This window comes from Dermochelys coriacea, chromosome 25, assembly GCF_009764565.3.
Source record: "Dermochelys coriacea isolate rDerCor1 chromosome 25, rDerCor1.pri.v4, whole genome shotgun sequence".
Classification (NCBI taxonomy): domain Eukaryota; kingdom Metazoa; phylum Chordata; order Testudines; family Dermochelyidae; genus Dermochelys; species Dermochelys coriacea.
The window spans coordinates 16,281,214-16,306,842 of record NC_050092.1 but is presented as its reverse complement, the minus strand read 5'-3'; the positions used below and the strand labels follow the sequence as shown (position 1 = coordinate 16,306,842).

General features: G+C 37.9%; 1 protein-coding gene across 1 annotated transcript in view; it reads right to left on the bottom strand.

Moving 5' to 3' along the window:
* Window positions 1–3,021: 3,021 nt before the first annotated feature.
* EPS15L1 (epidermal growth factor receptor pathway substrate 15 like 1) overlaps window positions 3,022–25,629 on the bottom strand; it is an 86,799-nt gene continuing 64,191 nt past the window's right edge. The window contains 2 exon segments of the mRNA XM_038384494.2: window positions 3,022–9,687; window positions 16,232–16,437. Of these exon segments, the coding sequence (XP_038240422.1) occupies window positions 9,541–9,687; window positions 16,232–16,437 (353 nt within the window). The 3' untranslated portion in view covers window positions 3,022–9,540.

The window sequence follows — 25,629 nt, the reverse complement described above, 5'->3', positions numbered from 1 at the left end:
CCTATCAAATTTTATGTGACAGCTGGTGCCTTGGTAATAGTGATGGCTGCTGTACAAATGCCTAAGAGCCATGAGAGAGAACACAGTCCATGTGGAGGCCCTGTATTTGAATAGACGGTCATTGACATCTTTCAGGGGATCGAGATTGATAATATTTACATATAACTAAATATATATTTAATTGTTATACCTTTTACATGGATTATTTATTTAATAGGATAAGGCAAAAAATGAAAAAAGCTGGGTGCCTCCAGTTAGGTACTTAAGTCCCTATTTGGGTACCTGCATCAGTGGCCTGATTTTCAGAGGGTCTGAGCACTCTCACCTTTAACTGAAATCAATGGGAACCACAGCCAATCAGCACTTCAGGACACTTATTTAGGCACCTATCTTTGGCCTCCTAACTGAAAAGGTTGGCCTCCACATTGTAGTACTTACTCATTTGTCCACATCCTAAAGGGTTTTCCCTAAACAAAAATTAATTTTAAAAGTACATCACAAAATAGCAGTATCTGGACAAAAACCCTGTTTTTTTTTTAAATTTACCTGCTTCAGCATCATTTTTGCAAATTAAAACAAGTTATTAATTGGCCTGACCATGAACCCAATGTGTGTAGAGATTGCTGCTGAAGACATTTATCTTTCTGGTGGATTTATGCTTAGATGTGGTATCTCTTTAAGTGGACTTCACTGTAAGCTCTTGCAGTTATGTTCTTACACTTCAGAGTGTTCCTAGAGGGTTTGACCTATCACTGTATCATCAGGAAACATCTGGAATAGCAGACTGAGTACTTCCTGGGACATTTTTGGTAAATGTAAAGAAATAGTTGCACCTTGAAGGTTTTCCACAGACTATTTTAGCACCTGGGCATGATGCTGGTATAAATTACAAGTTATTTTTCATAAGTCTATGTTTTTTCTCTCTCTCACACACACACACACCCCTCTCAAACCAAGGGAAGTAAATTGTGTTGAAATTAATTGATCTACAGAAGAGCCTCAGAGTTACAAATACCTCAGGAATGGAGGTTGGTCATAACTCTGAAATGTTTGTATTCTGAACAAATATTATGGTTGTTCTTTCAAAAGTTTACAACTGAACATTTACTTAATTCAGCTTTGAGACTTTACTATGCAGAAGAAAAATGCATTTAATCATCTTAATTTAAATGAAGCAGGCACAGAAACCGTTTGCTTACCTTGTCAAATCTTTTTTTTTAAACTTTCCCTTTATTTTTAGTAGTTTACATTTAACACAGTACTGTACAGTATTTGCTTTTTTGGGGGTTTCTGCTGCCTGATTGCATACTTCCAGTTCCAAGTGAGGTGTGTGGTTCGTAACTCTGTTCTATTGTACCTATAAAAAAAAAAAAGTCAAAGCATTCCTAGAATCACTGAGTCTCATTCCCTGAACAGATGAAGCTGAAGCTGGTTGCAGAAACCATTTGTAAGAGTCAAGGGATTATTCCTAAAACAACAGGGGATGTTCACTGCTCCAGTCTATGAGCTCTTTCTATTGATCTGTGGTCAGGAGGAGCATTAATAGAAGCCTAGGGGCCAGAGGCACAATGTTTCTGACAGTTGACAGACAAAATTGAGGAAGCACATCATCAGGAAAGGGTACAGCCTCTGCAGTCCTTGAATGCCAGATGCGGTCAGGATTTAAAATTGTTCCTGTGTCTTTGGATTGCACTAAACTATTTCCACACACACTGAAAGCTGCATCAAAAGTATGAATGCTCTTAATTTCTTATTCAACAAACATTAATTTGTTTACCTTCCATATCATTTGCCATGAGGATGGTGACTAGCACACAGGGAGTGGTTGCAAACATTTTGTTTTGAAGTGATTGACTCAGAACAATGTCTATTGACTCGGATGCTCAGTGACTGTCTTCTAACATGCATCCAATGAAGTGAGCTGTAGCTTACTAAAGTTTATGCTCAAATAAATTTGTTAGTCTCTAAGGTGCCACAAGTACTCCTTTTCTTTTTGTCTTCTAACAGACTCCTCCTTCATCCATGCACTGCAGCTGCACTATCACTTTGGTATATGCTGAGAGGAATAAGGGTTAGTGTGGCTTGCAACCACTAAACTACTGGACACCAACTAGGGTTAGGATTAGTGGCAAATCAGTATAGGACCTTCCACACACAATACACCATAGTGTTAGGTTGTATTTGGGGGGTGGGCAATCAGATTGTGGTGTGTTTTTTATTGAAGTTTGGGAGCTGGTAGGTAGCTTGGGTTTTTTTTTACACTTAGTGTCCCACTTATCTTCCCCCCTCACCTTCCGAGAGCCCTCTTCCTCACTCCTTTATGTAAAGAAACAAAAGACCTAGCTGTCTCTGTATTGGATCACTGGTACAGCACATCCTATTAGATTGTACATGCCCTGAGGAAGGCTCCTGTACTTCATAGTCCAAATAATTAAATGGAAGGAAGAGAAGATCTGGGCCCCATGCCTCTATGATTAAGAGGGGGCATTACAGGATGAGGGGATGTATAGTGGGGGATAGGAAGTTTGTTAACTAGCTAAGGACATTGAAACTAAGACGAAAATCTTGGCTTCAATAAAATTAGCAAGCTGAATATATTTCTGGGAGTTTCACAAGAACAACAGATGGGACCTGAAATGGTACTCTATTGTTAACACATCACTATGTACAGACAAGTAAATGAAATATGGCAGAAATAATAGGAATCAAAGGGATTAAACCTCTTTCAGGCCAGTGCATAAACCACTTCAGTGTAATGGGCTGCCTGCAATGCTCTCATAACTCCTCCCTAAGCTAATTCCCTGGAAGGTTTAACATTATGGGACAGTTTTTGTAGAAGGTGTGGTATAAGATCTTGTGACTGGATGGTATGTGCCAAGTGTGGTTTGTGGGAGGGAGGGGAAATAGTGTGGACAGGCCAACCACCAGAAAAAAATATACAACCTAAAAATGTAATTCTAAACAGGATTCACAAATTTGACCCAAGATAGTTTGTGAAATCAGGGACACGGAACTCCAAAAAAAAGTAACTTTACATTTATTATATTAAACAATAACATTTCTCTTCTTGTATTAAACAATAAACATGGCAAAGATTAAAATTAAAACACCTTTTCCCAATTTGTTATATGATATTTAAAGGATAAATATAACTACAGTAATGTACATATTTGGATAGACTAGTGAATTTCTGGTAAATGCTGCAGTTTCTACTTTATGTTTTCACCTTCTTAGCCTGTAACTTCCATCAGACTAAACAAAGTCATATTAAGAGGGACATTAAGGAACATAGCACTGTCATTATACTAACAGCAGAAGGAACCATTTATATTAAGTTTCCCTTTTAAAGTTATTTAATTTTAAAGGGAAAAGCAGAAAATGGAAAAATGAAAATTCTATTTTAAATGACTGCAGCATTTATAACAATTCAGCCTTTTATTTATACATCTTTCAAGTAAAAAGAACCATAAAATAACTGATAAAACAAATGTCAACAATTATTAAAAGTTAACTTGTTCATCCTAAAAAACCCTTAACATTTCCGTCATGTTCAAAGCAGAATTTGTGACAAAATTTCCTTACTTAGAAAATGTAAATGGATTTGACTGTGAATGGGAGGTCTGCAGAAAAGATGTAAATGCTGGACCACAAAGATTTAACTATTACTATCTGGTAATTTAATTGCGTCTGGGACAGGACAATGCATTTATAATTACACAGTCTATTAGCACAGATCAAAACAAAACACGTTTGACAGAACTTATTTTGGAACATTGGAATTAAATAGAAATGCATTTTCTGAGAGTCAGGAATAAAGATAAATGGAAAATAGGAATGATCCTTATACATGGAGAAAATGATGATTCCTAACACTTGGACCAAAATTCCGTAAGTGCTAAATCTTCAGGACAAATATGGAGAAGTATTTCAAAAATAAATGGTAACCCCAAAGGGTTACAAGAACCCTAGAAAAGCTGAAAAGCAAAGCTGAAGTGATGACAAGATGATTTCTATGAAGTGTCTAACAATAGGATTTCACATAGACCAGAAAAATAAAAAGTGCCATACTTTAACAGATAAAGCTTGGAATTTCTTTATATTTAAGAACACACTATATAAAACAAAATACATTACAGACTGATCACTTACCCCACTTAAAAATAATTAGGCCACAGGTTTCATAAGGAAAACTTTGCTGATCATATGAAGTCTCATGCAACAATACAGAAGTACCAGTACTTCCCTTAGTATTATCTGTTCCTATGGTAGAATGGTTGGCAGTCCCTACAACAAGAGTATTTTGTAAAAGCCTAGTTTCAATTGGATAAAAGTCTTCTTCCATTTCAGTCTGAAATGCAGTGTAGTGTTGCTGTCTGGTAATCAATGGTTGCCATGAGTCACCCCAGTAGTGTCTGCACTTCATAAATGCAGATGTATATACTAAATACACACATACTACTATAGAAATCTAGCACCTTCTTTGAGATTGTTTTACATACTGTGGTCTAATGATTTCTCCCTGTAGAAAACAGAATCATCTTAATTCTTTCATCGAAGACAAAAATGCAATGCATAGTCCCTTCTCCTAAGGCAAAAATGTAGGTAGAAACTGAGAAACAAACAAAAGTTTGAACCTAGAGAAGAGTGACTGTGCAACCAAAATGACAGACAAGAGATTGAGGAAAAAGGCATCTTCTACCACATTTCTACCTAATGTCCAAATATGAAGATATGTGAAAGATTCTTTAATTCAAAAATAAAATATTCAACAAAAAACTAGGAGGCAAACTTTTGTCTAATGCTGAGAGAAGAGAATGAGATGCCTTCCAACACAGACACACGTCAGCAAATTGGAAATGGACAGCAAGTGCAAGTGGACACAGGTGATAATATACCAACCACATTGTCAAACGCCACCTTGCCAGATTTGTACTCATCTTTGACAGACAAACCCCTCAGGTGTCTCTGACATCTGGCAACAAACACAGCTTGTCGTGCCAATAACAGCATTATTGAACAAAATGACTGGAAGTTTACTTTTTTCTTTTGCCAGAACTTTGAAATTCTAACCACAAAGGTCTCATTTCCCGTTTCTGTACAGAAAATGCACATATGTATATAGACATATATACACATTTTTACAGTGTATAGTAATATACTATATATTTACTGCATATACACTTTATAGAGCACATATATACTACATAGTTTGTGTGAATGTATACACACTATCTTTGTTATATAATTTATTGTGTATTTACATACAGATATACCTTATTTTTGTGTGCGTGCACACCCATCTGCCCAAACTGAAGTGAATCTACTTGTGGTTAAGATTTCAGTGTTTGGTGGAAGAAGGAAAGATGAATGTGTTCTGATAAATTTTTGCTTTAGGACAAAAAGTGGAGTGATTTCTATAAAAAATGTTGCTTCCAAGGGAGAAGAATGAAGATGACTGCTTTCTATAAGGAGAAACTTAGATATTACAGAAAGAAATCAGAGGGTCATTTCCTAGACTTCAGCTTTCTCTAATTTATCCCTTCTCTTCCCAAATTAAAACCATCTCAGAATAGTTTAGGGTTATTGCATGTTTGCAACTGTAAATGGATTAACTACATATTTTCTTGGATTCCTGTTTGGTTAATTTGCTTGACTTTTTGCTACTGGCTCATTCTCAATATTTGGCCACACAAGGCTATATACCCCAGAAGGGACAATCGAAGTTTATAATTTGTTATAATACTAAATATATGTATTAGATAAATTCACTTTTCTGACCTCATACTGTGTCCCAAAAACATTAACTATCACAGAAGTAAGAGAAACAAGGTTGGTGAGGTAGTATCTAACTGCATATCACAGAAGTAACACAATTATATTAGAAGATTTCAGAGATTTGATAAAGTGGCTGAAATTCTTTCTATGGCACATAAATTTTCTGAGTAATCAGGCTCTTTAGCTCATCCACATGCCCCATTTGTGTGCGGAGATCCAGCAGTAGAATTCCTTTGGTTTAATTGGTTTAAATATACTATTTAATTTGAGCAGAAGAGAAACAAATTATGCCACTCCCCCTGCCCCCACACTTTACCAAACAAAGACCCAAGCTTGAATGCAATCTTGTAACTTTCACTCCTCAGGCCTGGTGTATTCCAGAAGTAATGCTTTTACTCCCTGGGCTGCGGGGGAGGAGAGTGAACCTCCTAATGATAGGTTATGGAACGGCACTGCCAACTTGGAGAAGGTGGCTTGACCCTGCAGTCAGAGGTGAGGGCAATTGATACCATACATTGGAGGAGAGATGAAAGAGGAAATTACTATGAAAGCAGCATTCGCAATAAAAGTCAAATCTTTTAATTGTAAAGGGAGAAAAGCAGTGGCCTAATGTGGCTGTAAAATCAAAAGCATAACCCCCTGTGTTCACACTACACTTCGGAAGGGGACTCAGATATTGCAGTTGCTTTGAAACAGCACATGAGATTTTTCAGCTGCATCAGGAATGAAAAATCCTATAAAGTAGGAACTGTTACTGAAAATGAAAACAAAAAAAATCTAAAAGCTTTATATGCACAGATACAGGTTTTTAAATTTCATCCTGCATCCCAAAAGCCTATTTTTTCAACTTGGAAGAGCTAGATGTGTAAGAGAGGTATTAAGACAAATGCAAAATATATATGTACACAAGACAGAAAAATACAAGAGAATGAAATAAAACAACAAAACTGCAACAACAGCTCAAAGAACAGGGGCAACTATCTCTCTGAAGCAATGTGACTAGTAAAAGGTGGACTGAGAAAAGGCACATACTGTCTCATACAGCTATTTCCGATTTGATCTGACTATATAGTTAGTATGACATCTACAGCCCTGCCATGTAAGTATATACTACATTCAACCCCCTTTAATGGTAAAAGCTTTTTATTGATGTTAGCTACAAGTAGATCTAATTTGCTTTCATGAGCTCAGTGTGTCGTGGACCAAAGGAAAAGAGTGTGTTCTGAAACTTTTGAAATCAGACTTGATAACTTAGGGCTTGTCCACACAGTTAGGTAATGCGCTCTAATGTGCTTTAGAAATCACACCTCTGTAATGTGTAGCACACTAATTGGTCCATGTAGATCTGTCTAGTGCAGAACTGGTTCAAACAGCGCTACATTAATGCTCATTAACATAGTGCTTTTTGAACCAGTACTGTGTTAATTCACACTAGGGGTCAATGTGGACCAATTGCATAATGCATACACATGTGTGATTTAGAAATCACACTCACACAGAGTGCATTATACTACCATATAGACAAGCCTATAAACTCTCCATAATATACTTTACAGAAAAACAGTTATGGTTGGAAGGGACCACATAGGTCATCAAGTACTGAAAGTATGGCAGGATTATTTCCAACAGTGTTCATGGCAGCTTGTTACATCATCAAATACAGGATAACACAGAAACTATATGTTTTGTTAATATTAGGGGTCTCTTCCCCCTCATAATACAAATTTAAAAGTCTCTAGCATTTGTAATAACATTAAACAGGAGTTACACACACATTCAGGGATCAGCAACTCTGTACAATGTCTTCTGAAATGATGGGCTTCAGTTTTGTCAAATATATTCTGTCTGAAGACCTTAAAATGGATGTTCTCAATTTAGAGTAGATTTTCAATGCAAATGCAGCATTGTCCTGAGACAATCAATGTTTAATTACATTTCTAGGTCTGAAAACTAGTCATCAGAAAAAATAATCCCTACTGGGATTCTTATGTCTGTGTGAGGAAAGTATCCAGAATGAGGCAATTAGAACGTAAGGATTGTTTGACAGGAAAAACAGGCCCTAACATCATTGTGAAAGGAAAAATAAAACAAAACAAAACAAGGACACACAAAAATGTAAACACGTTACAGAAGACTAAGAAATACAATGCTATCCAACAGAGAATGTTTTACAAGCGGAGGGCCACACTTTTGGACATTCAGAATGTTAACTAGCCAAAATGCACATGTACAGAATTGGGGATGCAAATACAGGTATCACAAAGAACATTTTGAAAATTTGGCCCTAAATGCCCATTCCATTTACAAACAAAACCAAAGCACAAGGCAAGTACAAATGAAGTGCTGAGATTCCTGTAATTTATCAGAATAGGCAGTTTCTATAAATGAATAATTCACAGCAAAAATACCATAAGTACTCATTTATATCCGTAACAAGTAAAATACATGTTGCATTACCTCTATAAAATACATGTAACATCCCCCCTGAATTCTGGAAGTCTATAAAAAGCTGGACATACTGGCCTAATTAGTGCTATCAGTAGATAGGCTTAAAAAAACAGCCTATCTGTTCTACAAATATTGCTGTAACTTTTGCATGAATATCCATTTATTCTATTTATCTGGCAAATAATTCTGTGTGAACTTGGGCTAGTTTAAAATAAAGAACTTTCTAGTCTATACAACAGTTGTATAACTTTTAATGATGGGCAGTGAGATTAATCATCAACCATAATATTTAAAAATGAGAGCACACACTTAATCACTTCCGAGGTAGAGATTGTAACATAGTCAATTGGATCATACAAATAATAGCCCTATATTCTGCCTGTTGGAGCAAATGAAGGGAAAATATGGTTTCAGGGAAGACTGCAGTTCAAAATTAAAATTTAAAAAGTGTGAAATTGTTCAACATTATGTAGAAAAAGCCTCAAACACGATAATTCCTGTCTTCATGCTTGTTCATGGAATTAATCTATATTTTATCCCATGATTTAGAACTGAGTCATCATTTGTCTAATTTACAATATTAGGATCACTCCTTTTAATACCACCATGTACAAATATTAAAAAACTTTTATGCAAATAATCATGTTTAAATAAGAAGCTATTAAGTCTCATAGGCTTTGAAATCAAAATATGATTGACTCTACACGAGTTGTGTCGCTATGCATCTAATATATAAATAATCAGAGTTTCTTTCATAAGATAAGCCATATGTCACTGATGAAAGATGAACACCTAAGAAATAATTTGCCTTAAAGTCTTTGAGCTAGGTGGCTTTATGGTCATTGGCCTACTATGAGTAATTAAATAAATGTAACAAAAAGGACTGAAAGCTGAGTGATAATTTTATAAACATACTTTTTTTTCCCCAAGTGTCATTTTCTATAATTTTATTATTCATACTGCAGCCTCAAAACGACGACAATGGAATTCAGGTAATAAAAGCCAGATTCACAAATTGCAGCTTATTGTATGCAACACTGTCTGCATTATAACGAAACTTTGCTTTCAGTACCTTAGGGCCATACGTTACATTTCTTACAAGCAGTAACTTTTATCTAGAAAGTATAATACAATTTTTACAGTGTGTTTCCTGTGCATTATGTACTTGAAAAGCCATGGAGAGCCCAGTTTGATATAACCAGCCAATCTTGTTATGCTTTGACTTAAAGGTGACTACAATTACTTAACAACAAAAATTTTACAAAACCTTTTTTTAAAGGATTTGACTTGCATTGGGTGGACCCCAAAGACTTGTATTTAAGAGTTTGGCATATCAGCCTTACTGAGTGCAATAGCCAATTCAAGGTCTTCCTGTTCTTGTCTTCGCAATCGAGCCAGCCTCTCCTGCTCTGCTTTCTCACTCTCTCGCTTTGCCCAGGCCAGCTGCTGCTCCTCATTTCCAAACTAAAAAATAAAAATGGAAACTTAGTTTATATTTCTTTTGTTTATTAACCAAGACAGCAGAAATAGTATGCAACATGCAGTAGATCTAAATCATTAAGAAATGTCAAGTAACAAGACGTATAAAGCTAACACTTTTAGGTTTCAGAGTAGCAGCCGTGTTAGTCTGTATTTGCAAAAAGAAAAGGAGTACTTGTGGCACCTTAGAGACTAACAAATTTATTTGAGCATAAGCTTTCGTGAGCTACAGCTCACTTCATCGGATGCATTCGGTGGAAAATACAGTGGGGAGATTATATAAATCTCCCCACTGTATTTTCCACCGAATGCATCCGATGAAGTGAGCTGTAGCTCACGAAAGCTTATGCTCAAATAAATTTGTTAGTCTCTAAGGTGCCACAAGTATTCCTTTTCTTTTCACTTTAGGTTGAAACCAGAAATAAACTCACTGGTTTCCCTACTCCATTCACTGATCTTTTTACTTAATACCTTCCTCCTCCCACCGAAGGCATAAACTTTGCACGTTGATGTTGTCCTGCCTGAATTCAGGTCCCAAATGCATACAAAAGAGTGACCAGAAGATCTGGGGATATAGAGGAACTCTACATCCATGGGCAAAATTACTTGGAAGAGTTTGAGAGTACAGCAGCCTACAACCATACTATGATGTTAGCCTCAAGCTGACAAAAATTGGAAGCTATTGACTGATATGACACTACACTGTGAAGTGTTTTCTGTAATAGTTTCTGTAAATGGTGATACATGTTAATAATGAACCTGGAGACTGCAGATTTGTGGGAAGTTTCACCATCCGATCAAAAGTAAAATTCTGCTTTTGCAATTGTCTATAAAATAAATGCAGAGTTTTTCAGGCAGTACAGTAGCAAACAATATAACAGAATCCAAATGATTTTGCAACAAACACTAAAGAAATAAAATACATTTTAATATTCATCTTATATTTTTTATTATCATCAAATAATTTCAATACATGGAAGCAATGTGCAAAATTATTCCAATAATAATCATCCCTAATATTACACAGAGTTTCACATATTAAAGTAGTGGACATTAAAAACTGATTGCATTGGATTTTGTATAAAATATGAGAAATATTATTTTCTTATCAAAATAACATTTTATTTTACCTTTAAATAAAACCAGTGACTAGTTTTTACTGTTTAACCTTTCAGGGCCCACTATCCAGCAAACATGCACACAAATGTTTGCCAGATAGTAAGTATTTGCAAGACTAGTCCTTAGTTTTGTATTATTTCCACTGTTTAAAAAATTGTTCTGATACTTATTTGAATGTTCAGAAAAATGTATTATTTTGATTTTTTTAGAAGGGAAAAGCAGTGCATAGAATTCTAAATTTTACCTTTGGTTGAATCAAATCTGTATAAACTGTGAATACCACCTCCCTGGTCCATGATAGGACATATCTTTGAATGAAGCACAATACATAGCTGCACTGGCTTATTTTGCTACAGCATCCAGCACAAACTTTGTCTTATCCATATAGGCCTCAATTCAAGAAAGCATATGCTTAACTTTAAATAATAAATAATAACAATAATAAATATGCACTTATCTAGTTTATTATATGTCTCATGTAAATTTTCCCAAGAATCTACCTTTCCATTACACACTATATCCATGCTTCATATTGTTTTTAAACAAACGTATAAAATTACATTTCGTACAGGTCCAAATTAATAAGGTTAATCTATGCCCAATTCTCTGATCTTTTTAGTTACACTGTATTTTATCTTTATGTTGTCCTGGCTGTTGGAAGTTCCTCCTGCTATCACTGCTAAAAAACTAATGTCATAAAAGCAAAGCTGGTAATACAAGTACATAGTAGATCTTAGCAACTTGACCTTTGAAACCAAGAAACTGTGCAGTCCATTCCTATTACAACTTATTTCAGTGAATAGTTAATAAGGCTTAAAAGCTCATTAAATTGTAAATATATGATTTTCAAGACAATGAGTGAAACCCTGACCCCAATGAAGTCAGACTACGTGGGGCCAGAATTTTACCAAAGTTTCCTAACATTCAAAAGAAAGTCCTAGGGATGGGATTTAGGGTGAAATTATTGTTACTTTTAAAGTTTTAGAGATATAATGAGCTTCAGCTAATCACTTTTGGTCTCAGATACTTTTTCAAAATGTTGAAAAAATAAGTTTACCAGTGGTGTTCATTCCTTAGGATAAGATGCATATTTCTAAAGACTTTTCTAAAAACAAACATGTTTATTTCATACGTATCTGAAATCATGTTGTGTGGTTAGAAAAGCTTACTAAAAGAGTGACATGGATTCAAGCAAATCTGGATTTCTGACTAGTGTGAAACTCTTGATGACTGACATTTTTACATAATCATAACGTGCTAGCATGATCAAACATCATTTCAAAAGCATACTTTTGTATCAGTATGAAATCCCTATATATTATGTAAATATAAATTATAATCAACACCAGATTAAAAGAAGTTATTGTTTTTAGAATTTAAACAACATAAGAATGGCCATACTGGGGCAGACCAAAGGTCCATCTAGCCCAATATCCTGTCTTCTGACAGTGGCCAATGCCAGGTGCCCCAGGGGGAATGAACAGAATAGGTAATCATCAAGTGATCCACTCCCTGTCGCTCATTCAAATTTTGATCGTACTTCTTAAATGCTCAAGTCACATGGGTTCTGAATGTTCAAGTCTGTCTAAATGAACCTTAAATGGTCATTGTTGGAACGTATAACCTAACAATTCAATATCATCACTGTTCTATGTGCAGATTGTCCATAAAAATCCATTTTACCGAGCTAAAAATAAAATAAATCAGTATAACATTATTATTGTCCATTTTTCCACAAAAGCTAATGTTGAAAGAAAGTTCTCACATGAAGATTTAATATGCATTATCAGAGGTACTTTCATTTGGTACAAGGTATCTGAAAACAACACTCAAATAATAAAGTACTGATATATTTTTCAAAATATTAGAACAAGTACATTAATGGCCTAGTATAAATGGAGGGAAGACAAATCATCTGCAAGGAAAATATGTCTAATATGTGACAAAACTTCATATGCATTGAATAAAGAGCAATCTTTGAGCTTAGTTCTGAATGCTCTGTTCCTTGAAAATGAAAATGTGCTTTCTATCAATTGTTTGCAGTGGTGTAGCCGTGCTGGTTCCAAGAGGGGAGACACACAAAGTCAGTGAGGTAATATCTTTTATCGGACAAACTTCTTTTGGTGGAAGGAAAAGATTGTCCCTTTGACCAGCTTCTGTTGGTGGAAGGGATAAATTTTACCTTCCACCAAAAGGAAGACTCACCTGGCTTGTCTTTTTCCACTGATTGTAAGATTACTAGAATTTTGCAATTTTTTCTACCTGTTATAAACTAGAAATATCTGAAAAATGAACACACACAGTGTTTTGCCAGATCCCAAGACTCATGTTTTATGTCAATCCAAAAGTCAAGAATGCAATGGAATCACACTCATTAAATCCAATGGATATCAACAACTCTGTAATTCAAACAACAACATTAGAATAAGAATTAAAAAACTAAAGGAAATCCTCAGCTTCTCTTTGCTTGTAATCATGAAGAATTCCAGCTAACCAACATGGCAATTGCAGATCCTACAGCTCCACACTTCATGTCAGAAAACGCACTGTAAATGGAGTTCGCAATTTTCATAATCGAGAACAGGATCCTCCAACCAACAGATAAGCACAATCCTTTCCCTGGTTTATGAGATATCTGGCTTACTTATGACTTCACAAAGCAAGAAGTGAAGCATTACTAAGCGTGGAAACGTGATCCTGTGTTGTACACAACCAGAAAGAAAATAATGTTGAATAGAACAGGGAAACAAACTTTTTTTTTTTTTTTTTTTTTTTTTAAAGGAGCACTTAGTGAAGAGATTTCTCAGGGCAATAGAGAGCATTTACAAATGCAAGTTTAAATTTGTTTTATCAGACTAAATACTGTCCAGCGACAAGAGTTAACCTAAGCTATGACCAGCTAAATGATAAATGGTTATTCAGATCCTATTTTTTTTTTTCTACTTTCCAAGGCTGATCCTATCTCCTACAACCCTGATGGCACAGGGGCATAAACACAAACTTAAATGGAAGAAATGACACTGGTTAATCATTTGGTATAAATCACTGATGACTTACTCAAGCCTGCCAGCTAAGAAATATTTGTACTCTGTAAATACAATAATCACTGCTGGGTAACAGTAATTCCATTTTTATGCTTAGACATTACATCCTTGTTCCCCAAAAAAGAAACTAAATACCATTCAAAAAAATTGCAGATAATGCAAGCTTTGTGTCTGATTTTTATTATGTCATCATTTTGTATACACTCACAGAATTTAACTGCGTACCAACCTTCAACAGACTTTTGCTAATTACGATAAAGTTTAATAATATTTAGAGCTTTGATATTTTCAGATAAACTAAAGAATTGAGGACAACTAAAAAAATATGCACAGAGGACCTCAGCTAAACATATATCAGGGAGGAGAATGATGCATGTTTTACTGTGAACTGAAATACTGGGGGAAGCTGTTTAAAAATTAATACCGCTTGAGATTAAACTTTTTAAATAAAAAACAACACCTACTTAACAGTGAAATACATCCACCAGATTTAAAAGAATAGACTGAGTTGGTAATTTTATTGTGTGGCAGTGCAATCCAGAACAAAAAACTTAAACACATGAAAGAAAGAAGAGGCTGGAGGCTTTGTATGGAACATATTTTCTATTCACCACCGGTAGCATTTAGAACAGCCATTCTTATGCTATATTTGAAATCATTGTAAATATATCTGTCTACACTAGAAACAAAGCCAGGCTTTTTGAAAACTTGGTACTTACTCCTGGAAAAGCATTTGGCTTTGCTGTAAGACCTTTTGATCTTTTCTAATGGGGTGCAATATGGATGTTAATATACTGGTTGTATAAAACAGACCTCAGTTTGCTTTGTTTAACAAGGGCTTCTCTAAGGTAAGAACATAAGAACGGCCCTACTGAGTCAGACCAAAGGTCCATCTAGCCCAGTATCCTGTCTTCCAACAGTGGCCAGTGCCAGGTGCCCTAGAGGGAATGAGCAGAACAGGTAATCATCAAGTGTTCTATCCCGTCGCTCATTCCCAGGTTCCCAACAAGGATGGCAAACAGAGGCTAGGGACACCATTCCTGCCCATCCTGGCTAATAGGCATTGATGGATCTATTCTCCATTAATTTATCTAGATCTTTTTTGAACTAGATATGGTTATGTTTTCTGTTATGGTTTTGGCCTTCACAACATCCTCTAGCAAGGAGTTACACAGGTTGACTGTATGTTGTGTGAAGAAATACTTCCTTTTATTTGTTCTAAACCTGCTGCCTATTAATTTCATTTGGTGACCCCTAGTTCTTGTGTTATGAGAAATAGTAAACAACACTTCCTTATCTACTTTCTCTACACCAGTCATGATTTTATAGACCTGTACCATATCTCTCCTTATTCGTCTTTTTCCAAGCTGAAAAGTCCCAGTCTTATCAATCTCTCCTCATATGGCAGCCATTCCATACCCCTAATCATTTTTGTTGCCATTTTCTGAACCTTTTCCAATTCCAATACATCTTTTTTGAGATGGGGTGACCACATCTGCAGACAGTATTCAAGATGTGGGTGTACCATGGATTTATTTAGAGGCAACATGATATTTTCTGTTCTATTATCTATCCCTTTCTTAATTATTCCCTGTATTCTGTTTGCGTTTTTGACTGCTGCTACACATTGAGTGGATGTTTTCAGAGACCTATCCAAAATGACTCCAAGATCTCTTTCTTGAGTGGCAACAGCTAATTTAGACCCCATCATTTTATATGTATAGTTGGGATTATGCTTTCCAATGTGCATTACTTTGCATTTATCAAGATTAAATTTCATAAAATACATAATAAGTAATTGAAACAAAATTCCACAGCTAATAATTTTCAATCTCTCTCTTGTATATGTCTCTTTATGATTCATATTCCAGTGCATACAGAAAACATTGTGACAGGATTGTCAAAACTTTTTCACAAACAGTTACAAATACTATATGGAACCCTTTGTTTTAAGGATTTACTTTTCAGGATATGGTGAAACTGCTATATAAATGTCTTCAACAATTATTTCTGAGGAATGTTTACATCCTGGCTTCCAAAAATCAATTACAAAACAGCATCTATGCAAAAAAACAGTACACAGATTTTGCTACAAATATCTTGAAAGAAAAGGCACACTGTAGTAAAATAATTTAAAAGAAAACAAATCCTTTTAAAATTGAGTATCAAACTCAAAACTCCTTTATTATTGAGAGAAAATGCCTTTTTACACAGAAATATTAATACAGAACTACAATGGGGACAGCACGAAGGTACTAAGACAGAAGCCAGTGGACAGTAGGTCTGCAATTAAAACAAAAAATACTAAGAGTTTGCGGCAAGCAGAGCAGAAAGTGGTTTGCTCAGAGACAATGAACTTAACTTACAGAGCTGAAGTCTGCAAAACCCAAGGAAGAGTCTTTAGAAGTTTTACTTGAAGAAGAAGGAGCAAATGGATCTTTTCCACTAAACGGGTCCCCAAACCCCTTTTTACTTTGAAACGGGTCACTGCTCTCAGCCCCAAATGGCTGGAATGGATCATGGGGCTTGGTAAAATCTGCAGACCCGAGCTGGCTTACAGGAGTACTTTTACCTGGAAAGTTCAGGAGAAGGAAAAAAAAAAAAAAAAAAAAAAAAAAAAAAAGGAGAAAAAGAGAGGTTACTTACCATGGAAAACGCAAATCCCTAAGTAGGAGATTGTCCTTCATGCACTTTTACTGTAATATCATCCTTTCTTCCTGGAATAATCTAAAAGGTAACCTGATATCACAGCACCCATTATCCCTGCAAAAGGTCTCAACAGTTGTTTCTCTCTTCATGGATTTTCATAAATGTTATTTATAAACATTGGCAATAAGTTTATCTAGATTTATGAAAATACTATTGACAAAATTTAAAAAGATAGAAGAACAGTATATAAAGGCATTTGATCACAAATATTTGTCAATTATGACTTGTAGTTAACTTCGCTTGATTAAAGGTAGAGACATTTTAGGTCTTTCATTAAATAATAAATAAGAATGAGCACTAAGGGCCAGATTTTTAAAGGTATTTAGGGACCTAATGCCTAACAACTTTAAAAATCTGGCCTTTAATGCTTTACATTTCCAAACACTGAACAACTATGTTAAACAATCAGATTTTCCTAAACAATTACTATTATCTGTATATATATATTTTCTTTTCCAGAACTGGTTCATCCATCCACATTTGCAGTGTACAGTATATACACAATGAGGTAAATAAGTTGGTGAGGAAACAAAGAATTGTTTAATTGTGTTTGATTGTGTAACCCTTATCCTTGTTAAGCACTTATTCTTATAAGCATTGACACTGACTTTAATGAAGTCAATGGGATTACTTGTGTAAGTACTGACAAGCCTGAATAAAGGTTCCATATTCTAGCCTTGATATTCAAATTCTTGATATTAAATATGCATTAACATTTTTGCAAGGGCAATTTCCTGAGTTAAATAATAAACCAGGTAAGAATAAAAACTGACATGGTCTCCTAAGCTAGCACTCCTTACAGATGTGCAAACAACCCTTAACTTAGCTCCCCTAGAAACAAATATCTGACTTGACCCTTCTTGGTATAAAAGTCAAATCAGTTACAAAGTGCATGGAGAAATTTAAAGAGAACTCCTGGAAGAGATTCCAAAGGATAAAAAACAGCACAAATTAGGGCTCATCAATACAAAACTTAGTTCACAGCAAGCTGGGGTGTAAATCTACCCAGCACTAGCCTGATGTGCACTGTATTCATGTGGAATCTGCTGCTGTGCATTAAAAGTTCAGTACTGCGCTCTGAAACAGGAGTAGACTATGTGCTTGTCTACACAAGGAAAAAGCCTGCGTTAATTCCGTGAGTAGTCCAGGATGTAACTTTTAGTGCATGGTAGAAGGGTCCACATGGATATGTAGGGCTCACCTACACTCTGAAGTTAATGAACAAAAAGGTGTGAATTTAACATGAGAGTGTCCACATAGGGATTTAATGCAGAGTTTACATTAGAGGACTATATTAATATGAACTAGGAACCTTTTAGTTCGCATCTGCAGCATTCACACAGTGCAGCACTTTAGTCTGAACTGCAGGGCAGTGTAGACAAGCCCCAAGTGTTTGTATAGCCCTTTTTTAATGCCCTTGGTGCATATAAAATTATGAATTCCAGACCTTCCTTATTTTCTTAAAGCTCTTTTATCCAAGTACCACACAGATCAAATTTTCCTTAGTTTATGAAATCCAAAGGGAACAAAGACATTTACTATCAGCTACTGCTAAGAAAGATAAAGAAGACTAGAATACCTGGTATTCTCAGATGGTTTGCCCATTCAAAGTAGTAACCAGGCCCGCAAGATAAGGTCTATTTTGACTATTAAAATCATTTGTTTGGAATCATCCAGTCCTTTGATTTGTAACTGAATATGAGTTCTGTAATACATTCACTCCAGGATGACCTTACATAAAAATAAGAATTGAGTTCAAGCTTCAAGTATTTTAGAAGATATAAAAACATGCTTTATGATAGCAAGGTGAGTCTGAGAGACAGTCTTATGTCCTCTCAGAATGCACGGTGAATCAGTAGGAGGTGCTGATGACTATTATTCAGTGCACACAACATTCGGGGAAAATTAATGCAGATTATAACAACAGGGGCTGTCTCAGCTAAAAAAATTAATTCCACAACAATATAGTATTGTATGGTTCAGATTAATTTTAGAATCATAGACTCACAGAATATCAGGGTTGGAAGGGACCTCAGGAGGTCATCTAGTCCAACCCCCTGCTCAAAGCAAGACCAATCCCCAACTAAATCATCCTAGCCAGGGCTTTGTCAAGCCTGACTTTAAAAACTTCTAAGGAAGGAGATTCCACCACCTCCCTACCTAACGCATTCCAGTGCTTCACCACACTCCTAGTGAAAAAGTTTTTCCTAACATCCAACCTAAACCTTCCACACTGCAACTTGAGACCATTACTCCTTATTCTGTTATCTGCTACCACTGAGAACGGTCTAGATCCATCCTCTTTGGAACCCCCTTTCAGGTAGTTGAACGCAACTATCAAATCCCCCCTCATTCTTCTCTTGTGCAGACTAAACAATCCCAGTTCCCTCATAAGTCATGTGTTCCAGTCCCCTAATCATTTTTGTTGCCCTCCGCTGGACGCTTTCCAATTTTTCCATATCATTCTTGTAGTGTGGGGCCCAAAACTGGACACAGTACTCCAGATGAGGCCTCACCAATGTCGAATAGAGGGAATGATCACGTCCCTGGATCTGCTGGAAATGCCCCATCTTATACAGCCCAAAACGCCATTAGCTTCTTGGCAACAAGGGCACACTGTTGACTCACATCCAGCTTCTCATCTACTGTAACCCCAAGGTCCTTTTCTGCAGAATTGCTGCCTAGCCATTCGGTCCCTAGTCTGTAGCGGTGCATGGGATTCTTCCGTCCCAAGTGCAGGACTCTGCACTTGTCTTTGTTGAACCTCATCTCATTTCTTTTGGCCCAATCCTCTAATTTGTCTAGGTCCCTCTGTATCCTATCCCTACCCTCCAGCATATCTACCACTTCTCATAGTTTAGTGTCATCTGCAAACTTGCTGAGGGTGCAGTCCACGCCATCCTCCAGATCATTAATGAAGATATTGAACAAAACTGGCCCCAGGACTGACCCTTAGGGCACTCCACTTGATACTGGTTGCCAACTAGATCTGGAGCCATTGATCACTACCCGTTGAGCCCTATGATCTAGCCAGCTTTCTATCCACCTTATAGTCCATTCATCCAGACCATACTACTTTAACTTGCTGGCAAGAATACTGTGGGAGACCATATCAAAAGCTTTGCTAAAGTCAAGGAATAACACGTCCACTGCTTTCCCCTCATCCACAGAGCCATCTTATTTTCCTTTCTATTGTTGACTATGTAAAAAATGTAAAAATATATTGTCAAAGCTTTAAAATTAACACATTCCAATGTTTACTTGTATCAAAATCAAATATTTTCTAACCTGTCACAATCACTTGCCCTCATTAGCTGTATAGTAAGTTTAAATGTTTAAAAAGTGAGGTTTTTTTAGTTGTGAAGGCAACGAAAAATATTACAACACTTTTATGCAACCTCCATGCAAGTTGCAAAAAACAAAAACCCCACCCCCTAGACATACCCACACTATTTCCTTGAAACTTTCCAAACAAATTAATATTAGAATAAGTATGAGAAATTTGATCCAAAAAAGAAAAGGAGTACCGGTGGCACCTTAGAGACTAACAAATTTATTAGAGCATAAGCTTTCGTGAGCTACAGCTCACTTCATCGGATGCATTCGATGAAGTGAGCTGTAGCTCACGAAAGCTTATGCTCTAATAAATTTGTTAGTCTCTAAGGTGCCACCGGTACTCCTTTTCTTTTTGCGAATACAGACTAACACGGCTGCTACTCTGAAACCGTTGATCCAAAAAGGAATTTATAAGATGCTAAAAAACATAGGTTAGGATGTAATAGCTTTTATACCCTTAATTACAGAGTTGCTACAGCAACAGTATCATTTTATAATGATTCTACATAAAGAGAACCCTTTTGGTTATGCCATTTGAATATCAGATAGTTACAGCATCAGAAACTAGTTCCAAGAATTCATTGCCCATTGAAATTTTATTAATATTTTGCATCTGCATTTCCTAGTAAATAGGGTGGAAAAATCATCATCTTGACAAAAGTAGTTATCGGTGACTCCTAAATATTCTGAGTTGTTTATAAATGTACAGAAAGATATTGTTGTTTTAGGCATTCTGAGACCATCAAAAACCCTGTACTGATAAGTGATATCTAATACTGAGCCTTGGTCTACACTACGAGTTTAGGTCCAATTTTGCAGCCTTAGGTTGATTTAACCCTGCACCCGTCCACACGACCAAGCCTGTTTAGTCAACTTAAAGGGCTCTTAAAATCGATTTCTGTACTCCTCCCCGGCGAGGGATTTAGCGCTAAAATCGACCTCGCTGGGTCGAATTTGGGGTAGTGTGGACACAATTTGATGGTATTGGCATCCGGGAGCTATCCCAGAGTGCTCCACTGTGACCGCTCTGGAGAGCAGTCTCAGATGCACTGCTAGGTAGACAGGAAAAGCCCTGGGAACGTTTGAATTTCATTTCCTGTTTGGCCAGCGTGGTGAGCTGATCAGCACAGGTGACCATGGAGTCCCAGAATTGCAAAAGAGCTCCAGCATGGACTGAACAAGAGGTACTGTATCTTATCGCTGTATGGGGAGAAGAATCTGTGCAGGGAGAACTCTGTTCCAAAAGACGAAATGCCAATATATTTGCCAAAATCTCCAAAGGCATGATGGACAGAGGGTACAACAGGGACATACAGCAGTGCCGCGTGGAAGTTAAGGAGCTGAGGCAAACCTACCAAAAAACAAAGGATGCAAACGGTTGCTCCGGGTCAGAACCCCATACATGCCACTTCTATGATGAGCTGCATGCAATTCTGGGGGGGCCCCTACCACTACTCCACCGTCTGTGGACACCTGCAAAAGGGGAGTCTCGCGCAACAGGGATGAGGATTTTGTGGAGGTGGAGGAGGAAGTTGATAGCGCACAGCAGGCAAGTGAAGAATCCCTTCTCTCCGGCAGCCAGGAACTGTTCATCACCCTGGAGCCAATACCCTCCCAAGGTGGGCTCCCAGACCATGAAGCTGGAGAAGGCACTGCTGGTGAGTGTACCTTTGTAAATATAATACAGTGTTTAAAAGCACACGTGTTTAATGATTAATTTGCCCTGAAGACTTGGATGCATTTACAGCCAGTATAGCTACGGAAAAATCTGTTAACATGTCTGGGGCTGGAGCTACGGGTACCCAGCCACACCACCCCAGAGGATTGCCCAAGCAACAGAAGGCTGGCATTCAATAAGTTTTGAACTGTAGTGTGGCCTTGTCCTTCCCTCCTCCACCACCCCACCCGGTGCTTCCCTCCTCATCCACCCCTCCTTGGCTATCTTGCGAGTTTTCCCCCTATTTGTGTGATGAATTAATAAAGAATCCATGATTTTGAAACAATAATGACTTTATTGCCTCTTCAAGCGGTGATCAAAGGGGGAAGGTCCGTTGGCTTACAGGGAAGTAGAGTCAACCAAAGGGTGGGTTTTTGTTAAAGAGAAACAAACAGAACTGTCACACCATAGCCTGGTCAGTCATGAAACTGGTTTTCAAAGTTTCTCCGATGCGCAGAGCACTCAGCTGTGCTCTTCTAATCGCCCTGGTGTCTGGCTGAGTGTAATCGACCACCAGGCGATTTGCCTCAACCTCCCACCCCACCAAAAACGTCTCCCCTTACTCTCACAGATATTGTGGAGCACACAGCAAGCAGCAATAACAATGGGAATATTGGTTTCGCTGAGGTCTAACCTAGTCAGTAAACTGCACTAGCGAGCTTTTAAATGTCCAAATGCACATTCTACCACTATTCTGCACTTGCTCAGCCTATAGCTGAACTGCTCCTTACTACTGTTCAGGGAGCCTGTGTATGGCTTCATGAGCCATGGCATTAAGGGGTAGGCTGTGTCCCCAAGGATAACTATAGGCATTTCAACATCCCCAACGTAATTTTCTGGTCTGGGAAGCAAGTTCCTTCCTGTAGCTGTTCAAAAAGACCAGAGTTCCTGAAGATGTGAGCGTCATGTACCTTTCCCGGCCATCCCATGTTGATGTCGGTGAAACGTCCCTTGTGATCCACCAGTGCTTGCAGCACCATTGAAAAGTACCCCTTGCGGTTTACGTACTGGCTGCCAAAGTGGTCCAGTCCCAAGACAGGGATATGCGTTCCGTCTATCGCCCCACCACAGTTAGGGAACAACCCATTGCAGCAAAGCCATCCACTGTGACCTGCACATTTCCCAGAGTAACTACCCTTGATAGCAGCAGCTCAGTGATTGCGTTGGCTACTTGGATCACAGCAGTAGATTTACCCACTCCAAATTGATTCCCGACTGACCGGTAGCTGTCTGGTGTTGCAAGCTTCCAGAGGGCTATTGCCACTCGCTTCTCAGCTGTGAAGGCTGCTCTCAACTTGGTATTCTTGTGCTTCAGGGCAGGGGAAAGCAAGTCAAAATTCCATGAAAGTGCCCTTACGCATGCGAAAATTTCACAGCCACTGGGAATCATCCCAGACCTGCAACACTACGCGGTCCCACCAGTCTGTGCTTGTTTCCCGGGCCCAGAATCGGCATTCCACAGCAGGAACCTGCCCCATTACCACCATGATGTCCAAATTGCCAGGGCCCGTGCTTTGAGAGAAGTCTGTGTCCATGTCTTCATCACTATTGTGATCGCGCTGTCATCGCCTCCTTGCCTACTTTTGCAGGTTCTGCACATACTGCAGGATAATGTGTGAGGTGTTTACAATGCTCACAACAGCAGCGGTGAGCTAAGCGGGCTCCACGCTTGCCGTGGTATGTCGTCTGCAGGAGAGCAGAGTTGCAGCGGAAGCAGTGGATGACGATGACAGTTAGCAGTCCTACTGCACCGTCTGCTGACAGCAGTATGGGTTCTGCACGGAAAAAAGGTGCGAAACGATTGCCTGCTGTTGCTTTCATGGAGGGAGGGAAGACTGACGACATGTACCCAAAACCACCCGTGACAATGTTTTTGTCCCATCAGGCATTGGGAGCTCAACCCAGAATTCCAACGGGCAACAGAGACTATGGGAACTGTGGGATAGCTTCCCACAGTGCAACGCTCCAAAAGTCGACACTAGCCACTGTACTGTGGATGTACTCTGCTGACTTAATGCGCTTAGTGGGGACACACATAATTGACTGTATAAAATCACTTCCCAAAAATTGTCTTCTATAAATTTGACCCAATTTCATAGTGTCGACATACCCTAAGTGGTGGTCAAAGAAGCTCATCATCTGCACTTAAAAAACCTGGGTACAATCACTGTTCAGAGAGTCCAGACTGAGGCTGAAAAAGAATTTGGACCTCCTGCCCTCCAATTCTTTATAAATGCCAAGGTACGGCAGAAAAGAATGGATTTGCTTCCAATTTTGCTAGGTTCTTCCTCTGATTCTGCTCAGCCAGTTGGTCCTCATGATGCACTTGAGGAAGAGTGCTTATGGCAAGTTCTTTAGATTCATAGATACTAAGGTCAGAAGGGACCACTCTGATCATCTAGTCTGACCTCCTGCACAGCGCAGGCCACAGAATGTCACCCACCACTCCTATGAAAAACCTCACCCATGTCTGAGCTATTGAAGTCCTCAAATCATGGTTCAAAACTTCAAGGAGCAGAGAAGCCTCCCTCCAGTCAACCATGCCCCATGCTACAGAGGAAGGCAAAAAAACCTCCAGGGCCTCTCCAATCTGCCCTGGAGGAAAACTCCCTCCCGACCCCAAACATGGCAATCAGCCAAACCCTGAGCACATGGGCAAGATTCACCAGCCAGATACCCAGGAAAGAGTTTTCTATAGTAAATCAGATCCCATCCATCTAATATCCCATCTCAGGGGATTTGGCCTATTTACCCTGAATATTTAAAGATCAATTACTTACCAAAATCCCATTATCCCATCATACCATCTCCTCCATAAACTTATCGAGTAGAATCTTTATATGCCCTATGTTGCACTTCTAGTTAATACAACAGATACTAGATACTGTTTATAAATGTCAACTTCAGGTTTCAGCCTCATGTTGGATATACTGGTCAGCCAATATATTTTAAAAACAAGGTTGATCAAATTAGCAGATTGTCCTCAAGGTAAGGAAATTACACAAAAATACAGGAATTAGCAGCAGTATTAGCTTTCCTCACTTCTAATATGGACCTTCTGCCCTTTGCCAGTTTCAGATTGTCTTTGAACTCCCCTAACCCCTACCTCATTATATTCATAACACATCCCACTCTTGGCCACATCTGATGGGAGATATCTCTCTCACATACATCCAGGCAAGTCTATTCATTAAAAAAAAATACTGAACTCTGCATTTGGACTATTACTGTTAAAAGATAAAAACTCATTTGTTGAGTTCTTCAACAGTCCCGGGTCTACAGACAAGAGGATCTTATGTGCAAACACAATTTTATTTTGTAAAATAATTAATTTTGGCTACAAACAAAATTGGAATATTTAGGTTTTCTTGCCTGAAAACCTAATTTGAGATTCAGGCTGTCCTTGAACAAGTCCCCTTAAAAGTGTGGTTTTTAGTGTGCTCTCTAACCCCAAATCAGCCAAATTCTCCTCAGATGCACTAGTGCATTTCCATTTCAGTCAGAGGGCTGCAAGGGTACACAAGAGGAGAATTTGGCCCTCTAGCTTCTCATACCAAACCTCACTGGGCAGATTTGTAAAGAGCGAGCTTGTTCCATTTTAAGTGGTCTTTTCTTAGCTGTTAGATTTTCTGTTGCTGAAATCACTGTTTGGAATCAATAACTGGAATTGTGGTCCCAGGTCTTGCAACTTATTTGCTCACTAAAACTGTTTTTTCTAAACTGTCTGCTTTAATGTTTTGCATGAAGGTCCATGGTGGGTTTCGGAGCACATGTGAAGAGCATCGGGGTTTCTTCAGCTTCATATTTAGCTCAGATCACAAAAGAATGAATCTGCTGCAAAAGGAAGCATCACTATGAACACTATAGAGTTACTGTTAACTTAGAAGTCTTCAATTTCACTGTATGTATGCTATTTTCTTCAGTTTTTGTATTAAACAAACTTATCTCAAGACAGTTTTAATTTGGTAATTTATTTTGAAGCAATACAGGGCAAAGATGGAA